This window comes from Hyperolius riggenbachi, chromosome 6 (assembly GCF_040937935.1).
Source record: "Hyperolius riggenbachi isolate aHypRig1 chromosome 6, aHypRig1.pri, whole genome shotgun sequence".
In the NCBI taxonomy this organism is placed as follows: domain Eukaryota; kingdom Metazoa; phylum Chordata; class Amphibia; order Anura; family Hyperoliidae; genus Hyperolius; species Hyperolius riggenbachi.
Window position 1 is genome coordinate 38,415,097 of NC_090651.1, and position 17,096 is coordinate 38,432,192.

At 43.7% G+C, this 17,096-nt stretch overlaps 1 protein-coding gene across 17 annotated transcripts in view; it reads right to left on the minus strand.

Annotated features, from left to right (window-relative positions):
- The window catches only part of ADGRL2 (adhesion G protein-coupled receptor L2), a 332,423-nt gene that overhangs the window by 72,178 nt on the left and 243,149 nt on the right, over positions 1–17,096 (minus strand). For all 17 annotated transcript variants that reach the window (XM_068239162.1, XM_068239158.1, XM_068239157.1 and 14 more), the window contains exons 6-7: positions 807–1,106; positions 37–140 (exon numbers count right to left, since the gene is read on the minus strand). In XM_068239162.1, the coding sequence (XP_068095263.1) occupies positions 37–140; positions 807–1,106 (404 nt within the window). The remainder of the gene's footprint in view (positions 1–36; positions 141–806; positions 1,107–17,096) is intronic.

The window sequence follows — 17,096 nt, forward strand, 5'->3', positions numbered from 1 at the left end:
CAGAATAAAAGAAAGAGGAATAAGATGCTTACGAACCTTTAGAGCCAGTTGATTGACCCAATGTGAGGTACAGTTGCTGAGATCTGGGCCCCTGAGATTCCATGTGCCGGTGGCGACCTGACAGAGGTATGAAGCCGTTCCTGGAAAAAAACCAAAGCTAATTAAAAGGGAACATCTACAATCTCTCGTAATTGTCCATAAACACATTAATGAGCTCAGGTTAAAGCCTAACTAAAACAAAAATTGAAGCAGTCAAAATGACATCTCCTATTGCTACGCCACCGAATTTAGGCAATCTTTCAATTGGACGTAGAAGGATACGCACATCTTGAAGACCAAAACAGAATCCTTGATGAAAGCTTGTGGGGAGAGGAGCCACAAGATATAAGGAAAACGGTTAACTCTGTAACCTGGCTTTAGGCTTCTGGAGAACCAATCACGTTTTAAAAACCATCTCCAGACGCAGATCTAAAAAGATCTAAGGGCGATGTAAGTTGTACAGTAGGTCTTCAGCTAGTGACCTCTGGTAAATTTCTAGTATAGACAGGACATGAACTAATGTGAATTAGAAACAAACAGAGCAAATTGACATCTGAATCAAACTAACTGAGTGTGCTCAGTAAGCTACCTTCGTTGTGTGTGCCATTGTCATAATCTGCTCTCCTTGACACAGTCTGGTCTGAGGTAACAGTCCCTTCTACATACAAGCCATGGTTCCAGCCAATCATGAACCTCTACACACAGCTACAGTATCTAGCAAGTTTTTCTCTCAGCACAGCCTGCCACAAGATTTGTTTTAATCATACCTCGTGTTCCTTTGGGGCAGGGGCGCTCCACAACCATCCCCCTCTGTGTCTGTGGCCAGCTGATCCCCCTCACATCTCGTGCTTCACAGAACTTCTCCGGTAAAGGTGAAGTGCTAGTGGGAGGTGGATTTCGCGTGGTAGACATGATGGGCGGAGGCTTCGGCCCTCGGCTTCCTTCCTTCATACCTCCTGCTGATGTTGTGCTAATGAGGCCTCTCTGTGAGGTGGTGGTTGTGGTGGTGGACACAGTGGTCTGCACCACTTCCGGCGGCGGTGTATCTGCCACTATGGTTGTAGGCACTGAGGAAAGAAAATGGATATAAAGAAAATTAAAGAAGGGACATGCAAAATGTTCTTTACATGAGGAACTTCAGGGTCCACCCAATGGACCATCAAAGACTCAAGCCATGAGGCGGAACAAAAAGAAATTTACCAACGGTCTCATACTGCCTGCAGTCATAAAGAGTGATATTATACTATAGTGCTGATATTATTTCTACAGTAACTTACAGAGCAGTTGATATCACTGACTCCCTAAGTAGTGGTCTCAATTTTATGAGGTAGCCAGCTAAATTACAAGTCATGCCTTCGTCACGTTCAAACAGTCCAGATTGCGATTTCCCAGATTCTGAAAACAGCAGAATTTTTTATAATTCACACACCTATCTCTCTACATTAAAGCCTACTACTAACATCTGCTGGGAATGACCAGGTTTAGCACCTGTCTTTTGGATCTTCCCACCCTGATCCAGGTCACAAGTGAATGATTAATGGCTTGCACACGTGCCCAGAGGACACACTGGAGGAGCAGAAGGAGCATGGCACAGGATGCAGGAAATACTTGACCAGATTACAGGAGGAACCCTGTAAATTGTATCATGCAACAAGCAACTTTTCTTTGTTAGAAAGAACTACAGTACATGTACCAGCAAACTGCCTAGTTTGCCTATGTTCAAAAACAGCCCAAGGTAGAACTACAGACTTGGCCGCATCGGCCAGCAATAGGCATTTAAATACTGTAGGATGGCTTTGCAAGCACAGGGTACCCTGTCACCCTTGTGTACCTGGTCTGAACAATTTCACACACTAATAAACTTCATTGTTCATATTGGATCTTGCGGAGACACGAAACAATCACTAAATCCATATGTAATTACAAAAAAAAAAAAAGTTATACGCACCAAAGGCAGCAAATGCTATGTGCTACTGAATAAATATAAATAATAATAAAAAAATATATATGATAAAGAAATGTTTCACGGTGCTCTACACCACCACCTACTGGCAAGACAATGCAGCCACAATGAAAGCCCTCCTAAACCTAATATTCAACAAGGCACATACTGAATGCAATTGTGCAGATTAGTTTAAATAATAATCTTTAGTATATTAAATAATAAGAATTAACTTTTCAAGCTTAAATCTCATGTGAAGTTATGCAACTATCCATACAGGATTAAGACCGCTTCCCCCTGTTGTCTTCTGTTACCAGACTTGAGGTTTTACAATTACAAAATGTATTTGAACTACAAAGTCTCTTTTCTTCACACAGGCACATGGCTTTTACTGTAATGCGGGAGTGCTGGGATTTATAGCTTGATACACACTGGTTACACCTGTCTGACCCTGCCCAGCAGCTGACTCCAGAGAGAAAAGGAAGCAAGCCGCACTGCAGTTCCACGCACATCTGGCGAAAGAATCCAGTATCCTGTTGATTGCTTTGTTTCTATACACGATTTACATTCAATTATCAACCCGACTGCTATTAGAATTTGCCCCTTTTTTTATTTGGTGTTTAAAGTGGACCTGAACTCTTGCAAAGGACAGAAGGAGAGCGTAGAAAAATACAAATTGTATGTCTTTAGAGAGTTTAGCCTCTCTAATTCCACTTCATCCTCTCACACAGCAGAGCAGCTAATTGGTAAACACAGGATGTTAACAAAATATCTGCTTCCATGAAAGCAGTAAGTAGACACTACAGATTGATTGCAGGATTTGTATCAGGTGTAACAAAGGAATGTTTTTCTTTAAAGGTTATCACGTTGGTGCTTATCTTTTAGAGCAGAGAGGAAGATCTGAGCTCAGGTCCGCAATACCTGCGCTTTAACAGAGCTCTACACTTCTACCAGCAGGTCAAACAGAGAACTGATGTTAACCGAACTGCCTACCGCCACCTAGTGGACAATAAAACCTAAATATTTAAAACAAAAGAACTAAAAAAAAGTATTAGCCAATGTCATGTTCGACCGAAAGCCTTTATACATCAGCAGACGTCAGCAAAGCAAACAATAGAAAAAGCAGACTGTGCTAGCAGCATATAATGCTGAAGCAGTGATATCTGGAGAACCATTATGAAGTCACAGGACAATAGAGAATGGCTCTTATCTCCAGCACATGGACCCAGCTGTATTCAACCATTCCCTGCTTGCCTCATTGTCTGCTCGGCACGCACTGTGTAACTATACAGAACACATATACAGACACACAGTATCTCACAAAAGCAGGGCTGTGGAGTCGGTACAAAATTCATCCAACTCCTCAGTTTATGAAATCACAGACTCCAACTCCGACTCCAGGTACCCAAAAAATTGCTTCGACTCCTCAACTCCGACTCCACAGCCCTGCAGGCCTACACAATAGTCAGTACACCACTCACATCTGTGGAAATATTTTAATATAACTTTTATGGGACAAAATTGAAGATGGGACACTTTGATACAATGTAAAGTAGTCAGTGCACAGCTTGTATAGCAGTGTACATTTCCTGTCACATCAGTCTAAACTGCTGGCAGTAAAAGTGAGTGAACCCTTCAGTGACAAAATTCTTCCCAATCAGACATTTTCTCTCCCAGCAGTCATGCTGCTCATTGGTGTCATCATGTCTCAGGTGTGAATGAGGGGAAGGTGTGTTGAGTTTGGGGTTATCGCTCTCACACGCGCTCATACTGGTCACTCGAAGTTCAACATGCCAGAGAACTGAGGCTAGGTGCACACTTAGCAGAAATGCTAGCATTGCGGAAAACGCTGCCTTTTTGCCACTAATGGAAGTGTATGGGCCGCAGGAAAACATGCATATAAAAAAAAAACGCATATTTTCTATGCGTGCGTTTTTAAAAACGCTGGTTCTGTTGCATGATATGCAAAAACGCACATAATGAAAGTCAATGGAAACGCAATGGTATGCGTTTTTCATTAATTTTTCCTTGCATACCACCCATTGTTCCTCCTCTTCGCTCTACTGAACAGTGCCTGGTTAGCTAGGGAGACTTGTCACCCTATTAGTCTGCCAGCCTTCGTTAAAGGCGACCTCGACTGTGTTTATTTTTTAGGTTTTAATTTTGTTGTCTAGCCAATCAGATCATTTCCAATGGCTCTCAGTGAATCAGATTCCTCCCTCGGTACCGGGCAGGATTAAGCTGAAAATGCGCAGTTTCTGTAAGCAAAATCTTTAAAACCATGTCATTCTAAAAGGTAAGACTTTAAAAGCCGTCCTTGCAGTGACTTTGCTGTAAGTTGGGCTGCTTTATTTCTTATACTTTATTTCTACTTTAAACACCACTTAGCAGCTTGATCTTTCACTGCTACTCTTACAAGGGGCTGAAAAGGTGGTGTCAGACCGGTAAAACGCACACATTACATCTTACCAGAACATGTGCTGCGGTGATACTAAGCAAAGTCAGGAAAAGAACCTTTATCAAACGCAAAGACCCCCATCTAAAAGGTACACATACATCCAGCGACTTGGCGGCCGATCAACAATCCGAATCTTTAATTACTATATAATAATAATTATATTAAAGTGGACCCAAATTAAAAATACAAGATTTCAGAAATAAAATCTATTTTCTAAATTATAATCTTAAATAGCATCCTTTTTTAAGCTGCATGATGACAAATATAAAATATTTGACAATTATTGGAGGAACCCCTCCCTTCCTTTCAAATTGCTGGGACAGAATCTGGCAGACTGGTGGAGGAGATAAGAAAAACAAAACACAGGCTGCTACTGATGATGTCACAGGGGAGGTGATCTCAACTTGTGTGAGATTTCACATAGACGACGCCCCTGTGAGGGAGGGTAGCTGATGACAAACACATCCATGATCTAAAACCTCCTACTAAGCTCAGAAGTAATGGCTGCCACCTGTATAACCCTAGTTATGAAAAGAGAAGGGTGAAAAGCATGCACTGAAATGCTCATAGGCTTGAAGGAGTGTTTATTTATCATTGTATGTGTCAGAGTGGTGCAACTAAATATTTTGAATTAAAAAAATGATGTTGGCCCGCCATGGTCAGTCAGGTGCGCGGGCGGTCATGGTGAGCGATATCAGGATGAGGGACGAACATGACACTGTGCCACCTAATGTTCAAAGCCCCGCCCCCGTGCACTATACAGTACCTGTTCGTGTCCGCCCTGGCTCCACCCTCCATCCACACATGCGGCACACTTGGTTGCAGGCGTACACGTGGACGCGTGCATGACGTCACACACACCCCCGGCAACCAACTGGGGCATGTGTATGGACGGCGCCCAGAGTCAGTGGCAGACATGGACAGTTAATGTATGGTGCGCACTTTGGACATTAGGGGGAACAGCATTGGGCTGGCGAGGTGGCGGATGCGGCGTCACAAGGCCGATTCCGGATCAATTTCAGCATGAAATTGATCGGGAATCAGCCTGCGGTGTATAGGCAAGCACCAGATCTTTCTTGGAACAGATCTGAAGTGAGATCTGTCTCTTGATCGATCTTCTCATCCATCATCTGATTTATGAACTTCTTAACTATCCCCGTATTATAACCCCCCCCCCCCCCCCCCCGCTCTTCACATCAATGAATCCACCTTTTTATCACCTGTGATGAATTTCACCGACGGGGTAAAACTGCTTTACATCTGCATCATGCGGCCTGAACGATGAAATGAGATTTACCGAGACAAATGTTTCTAGACAATACCGAGTATGACAATATTCCTGGGCCATCTTCCCACCCAGCTCTGATTTTTGCTTGATAGATTCAGCATGCCTGATTAGCCTGGAACAGAGGCAAGCGTAGCCTGCACGTCTTTCTTTACAGACGTAACATTTTTATGAACTGACATGGCTTCTCTGAGATAAAACCCCTCAGAAGAAGAGAGAGAGAGTCACTCAATCAAGGAATGGTGCATGCGGCTGAATGAGAGCTGACAATATCGGAGGAGGAACGCTGGAGAACGCCTCTCTGAGTTTCTGGGCACCCCCTCAGCCGCGGAGAGGTCAGGATGCAGAGAAAGCAAATTAATTGATAGAGGCCTCCTGTGCAGACCTTTCTCCTTGATTTAGCCTGTGGAATTTCAGGCCTAGGCTTCTGGCGTTCCCAAGGATTTCTGTGTGAGGGAGGGGGGGTACAGTGAGGCCTAGTTCACACGGGGGACCTGGCTGTCGGTGGGACAGCTCAGTTAGCAAATTGGGTCAAGTTTGAATGACGATGTTTGCAACGGTTATGGGTGTTTTTCAGTTTTACTGACCTCCTGGGTCACAGGGTAAAGTCCCCCAACTAAACAACAACACTGAACATGGAAATAACAGCAACAAGGATGATGACTAAATATAAACAGCGTAAAGAAGCAAAATGGTGGGCAGAATACAGATAGTCCACTGCCTACAAACATCTCCCACATTGTATAAAGTTGTTACACACAAAATGTACTGTACTGTGTTTGTCATTACATATTTGTTATTATACAGTATTGTATATATTGTAAGTTTTATTAGCCTCCTTAGCGGTAACCCCGTGCTGGACACGGGGTAAGCCGCTGCGGAGGATTTCTCAGGCTCCGCTGGGCCGATTTGCATAATTGTTTTTTTTATACACGCAGCTAGCACTTTGCTAGCTGCGTGTTACCTACGTTCGCTGCCGCTCGGCGCCGATTCGGCGCTACCCGCCACGTTAGAGGGTGCCCCCCTAGACCCCGTGCGCTGCCTGGCCAATCAGTGCCAGGCAGCGCTGAGGGGTGGATCGGGACTCCCTCTGACGTCACGACGTCATCACACCCGTCGCCATGGCGACGGGGGAAGCCCTAAAGGAAATCCCGTTCAGAATGGGATTTCCTGATGGGCCTGATCACCTGAGGCGATCGGAGGGGGTGCCTTAACCTCCCTGGCTGTCAATTCAATCCGCCAGGGAGGCAGCGCAGCACTATTTTTTTACATTTTTTTTTTAAATCATGTAGCTAGGCTGCACAGCGGCTGTCATGTAGCTAGCGCTAGGCTAGCTACATGATTTTAAAAAAAAATGTAAAAAAATAGTGCTGCGCTGCCTCCCTGGCGGATTGAATTGACAGCCAGGGAGGTTAAGGTACATAAAAGCATGTTGGCCCTTATGCAATTCACACTTTCTGCTGTATCATCATTTTTCATCTTCTGTTTAAAAGAAGCTATTCAGCACTCTGCAAAATAAAAAAGTTCCAAACAAAGTACTGTCCAAATGATGCTGTTGCTTGTTGGTGGCCTAAAGGCATTTTATTGAGAAGGTGTGATGTATCACCTAGGAGAAAATTTAGGATAAAAATGCATTCAAATATAAATAAATATATAGATAGTCTAAACTCCCAGTTCACACATTCTTTATCCACACATACCAGTATGTTTAATACATGACTTGGTAAATAAATTCAACCTTAAAGTGGACCCTGAACGCTTGCACAGAACAGAAGGAAAACAGAGAAATGCACCCTGTGTGTATTTAGAGAGTTTCAGCTGTCTAATTCCCCTCATCTGTGACTAATCACAACTGTAATTTTATCTCTCAGCTGTGTCAGCTAGCTGCCTCGTCATAGCACCAAATTTGTAAACACAGGATGTTAACCCAATGTCTGCTCCCATGAAAGCAGGAAGTAGACACACTGTAGATGTATGGCAGGATTTGTATCAGCTGTAACAAAGAAATGTTGCTATTATGCTGTTGCTTATCTTTTAGAGCAAGTTCTGAGTTCAGGTCCGCTTTAAAACAGACTCCCGTAAAACAACCTGTTTGTAAGTTGAGCGCCTCTTCCCTTTTAGGAATCGGCTGATGGAAGGGGATGTGGCTACATGACACTCAAAGCAGGTAAAATTGATGATTGAAGGAAAATATGATGCCAGACTAATGTACATTTCCCAGCTTCCCTGCATTACAGTAAAGAACACATGTCTACACAAGGAAGCAGGACTTTGCAGACCTCAGCTCTGCTAACAGTAATCAACTGGATGGAGAGGTCTTGAGGGATATGGAAGCTGACCTGTTTGCTTCATTTTAAATAATGCCAATTGCCTGGCTGTCGTGCTGATCCTCTGCATCTAATAACATATACCCTGAACAAGCATGCAGATGAGAGGTCTATGACAAATCTGACAACATCAGCTGTGCGTTTGTTTCAGGTGTGTGATTTAGACCCTACAGACCAGAAAGATCAGCAGGACTGCCAGGCAACTAATATTGTTTAAAAGGAAATAAATATGGCAGCTTCCATAGGTCTCACGCTTTGGGTTCCTTTTAAGCCTGTATTGATAGAACCTGCACAAGGGATTTTTGAGCTTGGAAAAAATTCCAGTTCTAAAAGTATTTCCAATTTACACTATTTAACCTGACTCCTTTCAGAATTTCCCTTGCTGAATTTGGGGTTTGTGGGTCCAGTGAAAATAATGTAATAAAAAAGTGTGCTTCATTTTTTACAATAATTATGTATAAATGATTTAGTCAGTGTTTGCCCATTGTAAAATCTTTTAAATCCCTGATTTACATTCTGACATTACATGGTGACATTGTTACTGCTGGCAGGTGATGTAGCTGCTGCATGCTTTTTTTGGCAGTTGGAAACAGCTGTAAACAGCTATTTCCCACAATGCAGCAAGGTTCACAGACAGGAAACTGCCAGGAGTACCACGGTCCTCAGAGTTTCTTGTGGGAGGGGTTTCACCACAATATCAGTCATACAGCGCCGCCTGATGGTCTGTTTGTGAAAAGGAATAGATTTATCATGTAAAGGGGTTATCAGCTACTGATTGGGATAAAGTTCAATTCTTGGTCGGAGTTTCTCTTTAAAAGGAACCTAGGTCATTTGGAACCCATTTAGACACAGCAGGACTGATGTACCTGGACATTAGTGAACCATGTACTCCATTGCCCCCCATCGAAGGCACCCCTATTGTGATCCCGTTGCCGGGAACATTCTGCACCTGCCCAGGTAGTGAGGCGCAAACCACTCATGGTTAGGAGCACGCGTGTGGTTAGGCATGCTCACAGCAACCCAACTGGCATGACTAGAACTCAGGGTCCTGATTTACCATATGGCACTGTAGGCACGTGCCTACAGGCGCCTGATTATGAAAAGGCATCTCGCTCTCCTCCCTCCTTTCTCTATGCAGTGCAGTGTTCTCCCCAGGCTCGTTTAGCCGGGTGCTCCACCCGGCTAGTGTTGGTGAGCACCCAGCTGTCATGGGCTCGCCTCCTCCTATGGTGTAAGCAGAGTTGTGCACAGAAGCACCGGCCCTGCATTCTCTCATCTCGCCCCACCCGGCTACCTTTTCATGCCGCCCGGAATTCTGGGGAGAACACTGCAGTGCCCCGAGCAGAGTGTAAATGAGACATTACTCACCCTGCGCTCATTCCACTGACCAGATCTGCCTTTAATCCAGGGGAACTACTAGCTACTTAATACTACCTAATGCTAAGGGACTCCTCTAGTTACGACGGGCAAGCAAAATAGGGGAGAAGTGACAGCTGGGACAGCCAGCACACTTGCGGTTGTGGTTTGGGGTGGGGGTTTGTACATTTGTGGTGGGCAAGTCTAGGGTGCCAGGACATCTGTGCTTATAAGTTCCAGTGATGTAAATCCAGGCATGCAGAACCCTATTACTGGAGGTGACAGCAGAAGAGCGGAGCCCCTCGGGAGGACAGCGAGGGAAGCAATGGAGTACATGGGGCAGGAGGTAAGTATCAGGGAAGTATGAATTCTTAGAGACCTTTCGTCTCAGGTTCACTTCTCACTTGAGCATGTTTACAGAACCTCCTTGTGATAAGTACTGAACTTGGGAAGTTCACTTAACTATATTTGACCAGGGACAACCACAAAGGTAGACAGACATAGCTGGATACTAGAAGAGGGAACCCTTATGCAGGGGGAAAGTGAGTGGGGAAGATAAAAGGGAAGGAGCATTTCCTGCAGTGTCTCCCTGTGTGCCATTACAGGACTACACTTCACCGTTTCCGTAACCACCATTTTGAAGAAACCGATATATATGGGCTTGATTAGTTTTGGCAATTTTGCACAGAGGGGGGAGGGAGGCAGGCACGCCAATAAGTTCACACACATCCAAATTAATGACTGAATAAAACGGTTAGGCAAATAGACACCTACCGACACATATTAGACATGGATTATTTTCTCTCTCCCTCAAATTTGTTTTTCATCCGAAATCCGCGGGAGAGCTGATCAAATTTGGCAAAGCGCTATTAATGTCATGATTAGGTCCGCGTCCCGCCGCACCGCTCGCTGATTAGTGTGTATTTAATCACTCCGATGTGTATTAAAATTAGCAGCGTTCCATTAGCCTGGTTCGCAGGTAACGCTTGATACATGTAGGCTATTTTTATCCCCAGAGATCAGCATTGATAACAGGACGTGTGACAGCTTCCTCTGCCTGCAATAATTAGGTAGCAAACTAGCAATCAAAGCGTTGTGGCATGTTCAGGCCAGCACTTTCCCGTTTCATTATTTCAAACTCGGGAGGGGAAAAAAGAAAATATTTATCGCATTACGCTTTCCAGCCATTATCGCTGGTGTCTATATGGAGAGGCTATAGGGCGACTGGATGTATGCGGCTTAAGTATACAACCCTCCCACGCAAAGCATTCAGTCATCAATCAGGAGTTTGTGCCGGAAAGCGAAAGAAGCAATCAGTAAGTATCAACAGGATGTATTATTATTATTATTATTTAACCCTCTCCAAACTTTTTCCTGGATGTGTTTATACGCAGTCAATGTAGGCCAGGTTGTCTACCACACGCTATTGGATTAGACCTTTTCATGTCCTTTGCAGTGCTGCAGCAGAAGAAAGGGAATGTCGCCCCCACAGAACACATAAGACCAAAGGCTGGATGTGATACTTTACTGTAACATATAAAAAGTTCAAAGCCAACGTTTCAGAACCATGTAGGGTCCCTTCATCAAGGCAATGTGTGCTCTAGGCTCATCTGTCTGCCGCCCACTGAATAATACTGCTGCTTAAAGGACACCCGAGGTGAAAATAAACGAATGAAATAAACAAGCTTTCCTCCTCCTCCTAAAAAAATTACTTTTTAAGATATTCCAGTTTTATTTTATATTTAAAACGCCTTTTTACGTTTTTACTGTTTTATTGTATTATTTATTTATTGTATTTATAAAGCGCCAACATATTGTTTTTGCTCAATGACACATTCATTTAAGTATGCCAGAGCTAAAATCTATGAACTATTGACCCTTATCTCTTTCCTGCTGTCAGAAGCTATTTTCTGCTAGGAAAGTGTTTTATAGTTGGAATTTCTTATCAGTGAGGGTCACACTGTAGTCTGACCCAGTCATGAACTGCCACTTACCTGCCTGATGTTTAACTCTATTAGGCAGAGAAAGAAAAAAAAGGATCACAGCCTAGTTATTTGTGTGCTAGACACTGTACATACACATGTCTATCCCATCATGTCACATGTCACCTCGGGTATCCTTTAATGCACATCACCCAATATGAGTGCTTGGAGGTGACTTCACCCAGATTTGCTAAGAAAGCAATATTATTCAGGTAAGTGCCTAGAGCACACATTGCCTTGATAAAGGGACCCTACGTGGTTCCGAAACTGCGGCTTTGAAATTTTATATATTGCAATAAAGTATCACATGGGATGTGCCAGCCTTTGTTCATACATGTTTATATGCAGATCTGTGCCGGAAGATGTGATTTAAAGTGAACCCGAGGGAAGAGTGATTTGGAGGCCGCCACATTTATTTCCTTTTTTAAACAATACCAGTTGCCTGGCAGGCCTGGCTGAACCTCTGGCATGAGTAGTGTCTGAATCAAAACCCTAAAACAAGCATGTGGCTAATACAGTCAGATTTCAGACAAACCTCTGATCTGCATGCTGGTTCAGGTCTACGGCTAAATTAGAAACACAGGATAAGGGGGACAGCCAGGAAACGGGTATTATTTAAAAGGAAATAAATATGGCAGCCTCCATATCCCTCTCACCTCTTATATTGTACAAGAGCTGACCTAAAATGAAGTTTTGATACTCACATGCGGCCTCCCCCTGAAGCATAAACCCGTCTGAGTCCCACGCCGCCCTCCCGCGGTCTGCCGCGATCAGCCCCGCTAATAGGATCAGTCGCGTCCAGTCTGGGTCTACTGACGCAGACCACAGGAGGACGGATTTATGCTGCAGGAGGAAGCCGTGGGTGAGTATCATATCTTCATTTTAGGTCAGCTCAGGTTCCCTTTAAGGAAGCACCATAACGACATACTAGAATCAATTTAGTAAATTATTCAGGATACCCACTTTTTCGTTCATTGTCCTGGTTTCCAGCAATATCTTTTTTGCCTGAATTTGGACAGTAAATTGGAAACCAGCCAGCAAAAGCACGCAATCGAATAATCCATGGAAGCAAAACAAAATGCATTACTTAGGAAAGAGAAAAAAAAAGACAAACACTGTGTTGGATGAAGATCCGTAATTTCAGATCATAAAAACACTTAAATGGCGCCACGGTCTGTTAGTGCATGCTACGGAATATAGCAACCACAAGATTGTAATATGAATTCATACAGCTAAATGAGGATTCAAGGGAAGTTGAGGACAATCGCAGTAGCCAACCATCAGGAAACCATGTTCTCGGGACAAGAAGGAAGAGCAGAAGATGATGCAAACAACGTGCCCGTCACTCACTCAAGCCCACCTCCCTCCCGTTCCAACCACCAGAACTGGCAGGTCTTGTCCCGTGATCTCTCTGCCATATGTTACTTGGCCGCAGGTTCAATGCCTTGGCTCCGTCTCACCATGTCAGTTCAATAATCTGGTCTGCAAAACTTTCTGGCTTCGATTCACCGTTTCCGATTCTTTCAAAGGTGCCTACGGAAAATCTAACTCAACTCCTGCATTATTTTGAAATAAATATCAAATGGGCAAAACGTGCATCATTAAAATGAAACCGATCCCTCTGGTTCCTCGTACGACGGGGGTGACCTGGATGGTCTTAAGTTTCATAGATGTCAGTAGAGCTCCCAGTACATGTCCGAAAAGCTGGTAGCTGCACGTTGCGGGATTTATGGGAAAATAATTCCCGATTTAAAGGAAGTCTCCTGCCCAAAATTTCAACCACTTGTAAACTGGCTATCTGCTGTCTTACCCTGCAAAGCTTCTACAGTGCATGGTTTATCTCATGCTACAGGGTCTCTTCAACAAATAAACCAGATTAACATTGATATATTGGTACTGTCTAATGCTGGGTACACACGTTGAGTTTTTTTGGTCGATTCTGCCGTTTGATCGATTTTCGACTAGTTTTTCCACTCGATTTCCTTATTTATTTTTTTTATAAATTTCCATTCACTTCTATGAGAAATCAAGCGGTAAAACAATCGAGAATAATACCGGACATAACGGAAATTTTCAATCAAACGAAAAAAACGTAATGTGTGTACCTAGCATAATGCCCTGTTTAAATGCCCTTTATGCAAGTGTGCTATATCAAACCGATACTGTCTGATAACCAATAATGAAAATACAAAACCGCCACTGAATTCACCCACCTGAAGAGATCTGAGAGCCCCCTTGCCATCCAGTGTTTATAAACACTTCCTATTACTCAAAGTCTGTACACCAACAATACTTTTGGTCTTCCTGGTGACCAGAACAGCACTCAGTTTCCCTCCCTTCTAGAGCATTACTTACATATCTATGCTCTGTGATCAAAGCTTCCTGCCCATCTACCTGCAACAGCATTACTTGCATATCTGCGCTCTGTGATCAAATCTTCCCATCTCTCCCTGCAACCGCATTACTTGCATATCTGCGCTCTGTGATGAAAGCTTCCCATCTTTCCCTTGCAACAGCATTACTTACATATCTGTGTTCTGTTATCAAAGCTTCCTGCCCACCTGCCTGCAACAATATTACTTACATATCTGTGTTGTGTGTTCTGTAATCAAAGCTTCCTGTCTATCTGCCTGCAACAGCATTAAGGTGGCCATACATTGAATGATTATGGGCAGATTCGACCAAGAGACAAATTTGTCTCTAGTCAAATCTGCCCATACACTACAGGCCGGTTCCGTCCAATTTCAGCATGAAATCATCAGGGAATCGGCTGAGCCGCCGCGTCTGCCCCGCCGCTGCCCCCAAAATGTATAAATGTATGTAGTGTAGTGCATTTATACATTACCTGTCCTGTAGCAGTTTCCGCACAGTGTCCGTCCATCTCGCCGGGTTCCGCATACACGCTAGCGGCGCATAGCATCTGACGTCAACCGATATGCGCCGCCGGCGTGTATAGGGATCCCGGCGAGATGGACGGAAACCGCGTGGAGGCTGACACCGGACAGGTAATGTATAAATGCACTACACTACATACATTTATACATTGCGGCGGTGCAGCTGGGGTTTCGTCTCGTCGCTCGTTCGCAATTCGGCCGCTGTACCAACACACACCCGACCAATCAACTTTGACCCGAAATTTTCCAGCATGCGTGATCGTCCGTGCGGCCAATTTCCCGAAATTGGTCGTTTTGTCGGTCAGGCATGCACTTGGCAGCACCGATTTTCATCCAATTCGATTATAATAATCGAATTGTATGGTCGATTGGTTGGTCGGCTAATGTATGGCTCCCTTTACTTGCATATCTATGCTCTGTTATCAGAGTTTCCCGCCTATCTGCCTGCAACAGCATTACTTGCATATCTATGCTCTGTTATCAAAGCTTCCTGTGTATCTGCCTGCTGCAGCATTACTTCCATATCTGTGCTCTGTCATCAAAGCTTCCGATCTCTCTCCCTGCAACAGCATTACTTACATACAGTATCTATGCTCTTATCACCTTTTCAAGCCTCTCTCCCTGCAAAAGTATTACTTACATATCTGTGTTCGGTCTTCCATCTATCAAGCTGGATGAGCACTATAGGCAATTGCCTTACTGTTTTTTCCACAGTCCAGTTTATAGAGTGGGTAAGAATTAGAACCACAATCTGGATTTTACTACTGTCCCTTGCTTAAAGTGGATCCGAGATGAAAAACTAACTATAAAAAGTAACTTGTCTATATATCTTCTCTAAATTTTAGATGGTTTACACATTAAATCTAGCTGCAAACAGCTTCAACAGTATATGTTTATTTCTTCCTGTGATGCAATGAGAGCAGCCATATTCTGCTGGTCATCATAACACACAGACAAGCTGCTCTGCATCTCCACCCCTCAGCCTCTACTCCTCTCTCCTCCCTGCCCCCTTGCCTGGCTGGTAACACCTCCTCCTCCGAGAAAAACCTCTTGCTCCCCAGACTGAACTCCCATGAGCCCTTGTTACATGGGACTCAGAATTCCTAGGCGCTGGAGGAGCTGTGGGTAAGGCGTATTTAGTTTATAGGAAACTAGGGTATTAAAACCAACACAAAAAATAAGTATTTGGCTTGAGGAATGTCCTATAAACTACATGTAAGGGGCACAATTATGCAATGAGTAAAAGTTTATCTTGGATCCACTTTAATTTACTGGTGACTACCAGGATTCACATTATTGCGGAAGAAGTCAGCAGGACAAAAAAGTTGGTGGTTTCTTCCTGACACCTCCGTCACCATAAAAAACGGATAATTATGATAGGTAAGCCATAGCAAAACTGTCAGCATTATCCAGCCTGACCAAACACAAACTCCTGGCAAAGGTCAAGCTCTTCTATAGATTTCACATAATTTCCAGATCTCGCTGCCAATCATCCGTTTGTACCGTAATAGGCTTCTTGCTCAGCAGTCTTTCAAAGCATGACAGCAACACCAGATTCCGTGATAGCCTCAAAACATAACACCAGCTACATGTCAAGTGATACTGTCTTACTCTAAAGAACACATACACGTTATATACATATTGTGGTGTTATATGTGATAGTGTCAAGTGATATCAAGGAAAGAGTAGAAGAAGATGAACCAGAAAAAGAACCAGAGTCTGAAGGAGGAACTAGATAATACTTGAAAAGTCAAGGCCACCTCAGTGGTGGTAGAAGTTCTTAAAGAGAACCCGAGGTGAACACAAAGAAAAAAATGAAGTATTTACAGAAGACAACCTTATGGAGACCACCACAACTACCTGGGAACATTTTGAGATTGCCACCATGCTTCTCTTCATACACAAATGTGGCTGTGCTGCACAAGCACACACGCAGTAGCGGAGCCATTCTTACTGCACATACGCGGCTGTACTTGTGCTGGCACAACTTGCGCACTAGTGCATGAGGAGGAGAACGGACACATAACACATCCGACAAGCTCCTGTTGGATATGTTTCAGGAGTTCACACGCAGCAGTGGTGGGGGCCAGGAGGACACGGGAAGACTCTAAAGGATCCAGTAGCTTCCCTCTTCTTAGGTAAATATCTACCATAATTCTTTTTTCTTGCCTCGGGTTCACTTTAAGGCTGTGACTGGCAAATGCGGCTCCAACATGCCCCAGGGACAACATTAAAGTTCTCTGTCCAGGAGAGTCCAGTGATGGAACACTGCACAGGACTCCCAGGGCTCTAGTAGTGGCCCAAAGGCTGAGGTAGAGGTACGCTATCCATAGGGTCGAAAATAGAATTTAAAGCGGACCCAAACCAAACATTTTTTTTATTCAAAATATTTAGTTGCACCACTCTGACTAATACAAAGATAAATAAACACTCCTTTAAACCTATGAGCATTTCAGTGCATGCTTTTCACCCTTCTCTTTTCATAGCTAGGGTTATACTGGGGGCAGCCATTAGCAATTCCTCCATTGCCAGACACCATCTACTCCACCAGTTTGCCGGAAAAATGCCGGCAATTTGAAAGGAAGGGAGGGGTTCCTCCAATAAATGTAAAATATTTTATATTTGTCATCATGCAACTGAAAAAAGGCTGCTATTTATTATTATAATTCAGAAAATAGATTTTATTTCTGAAATCTTGTATTTTTAATTCGGGTCCACTTTAAGTAGATCACTTAGGACAAATTCCAGGTAGAGGCTTAATTAAAAATACAGCCAGCTATAGGCTTGAGTCCAAAATTCCATATTCATCTGTC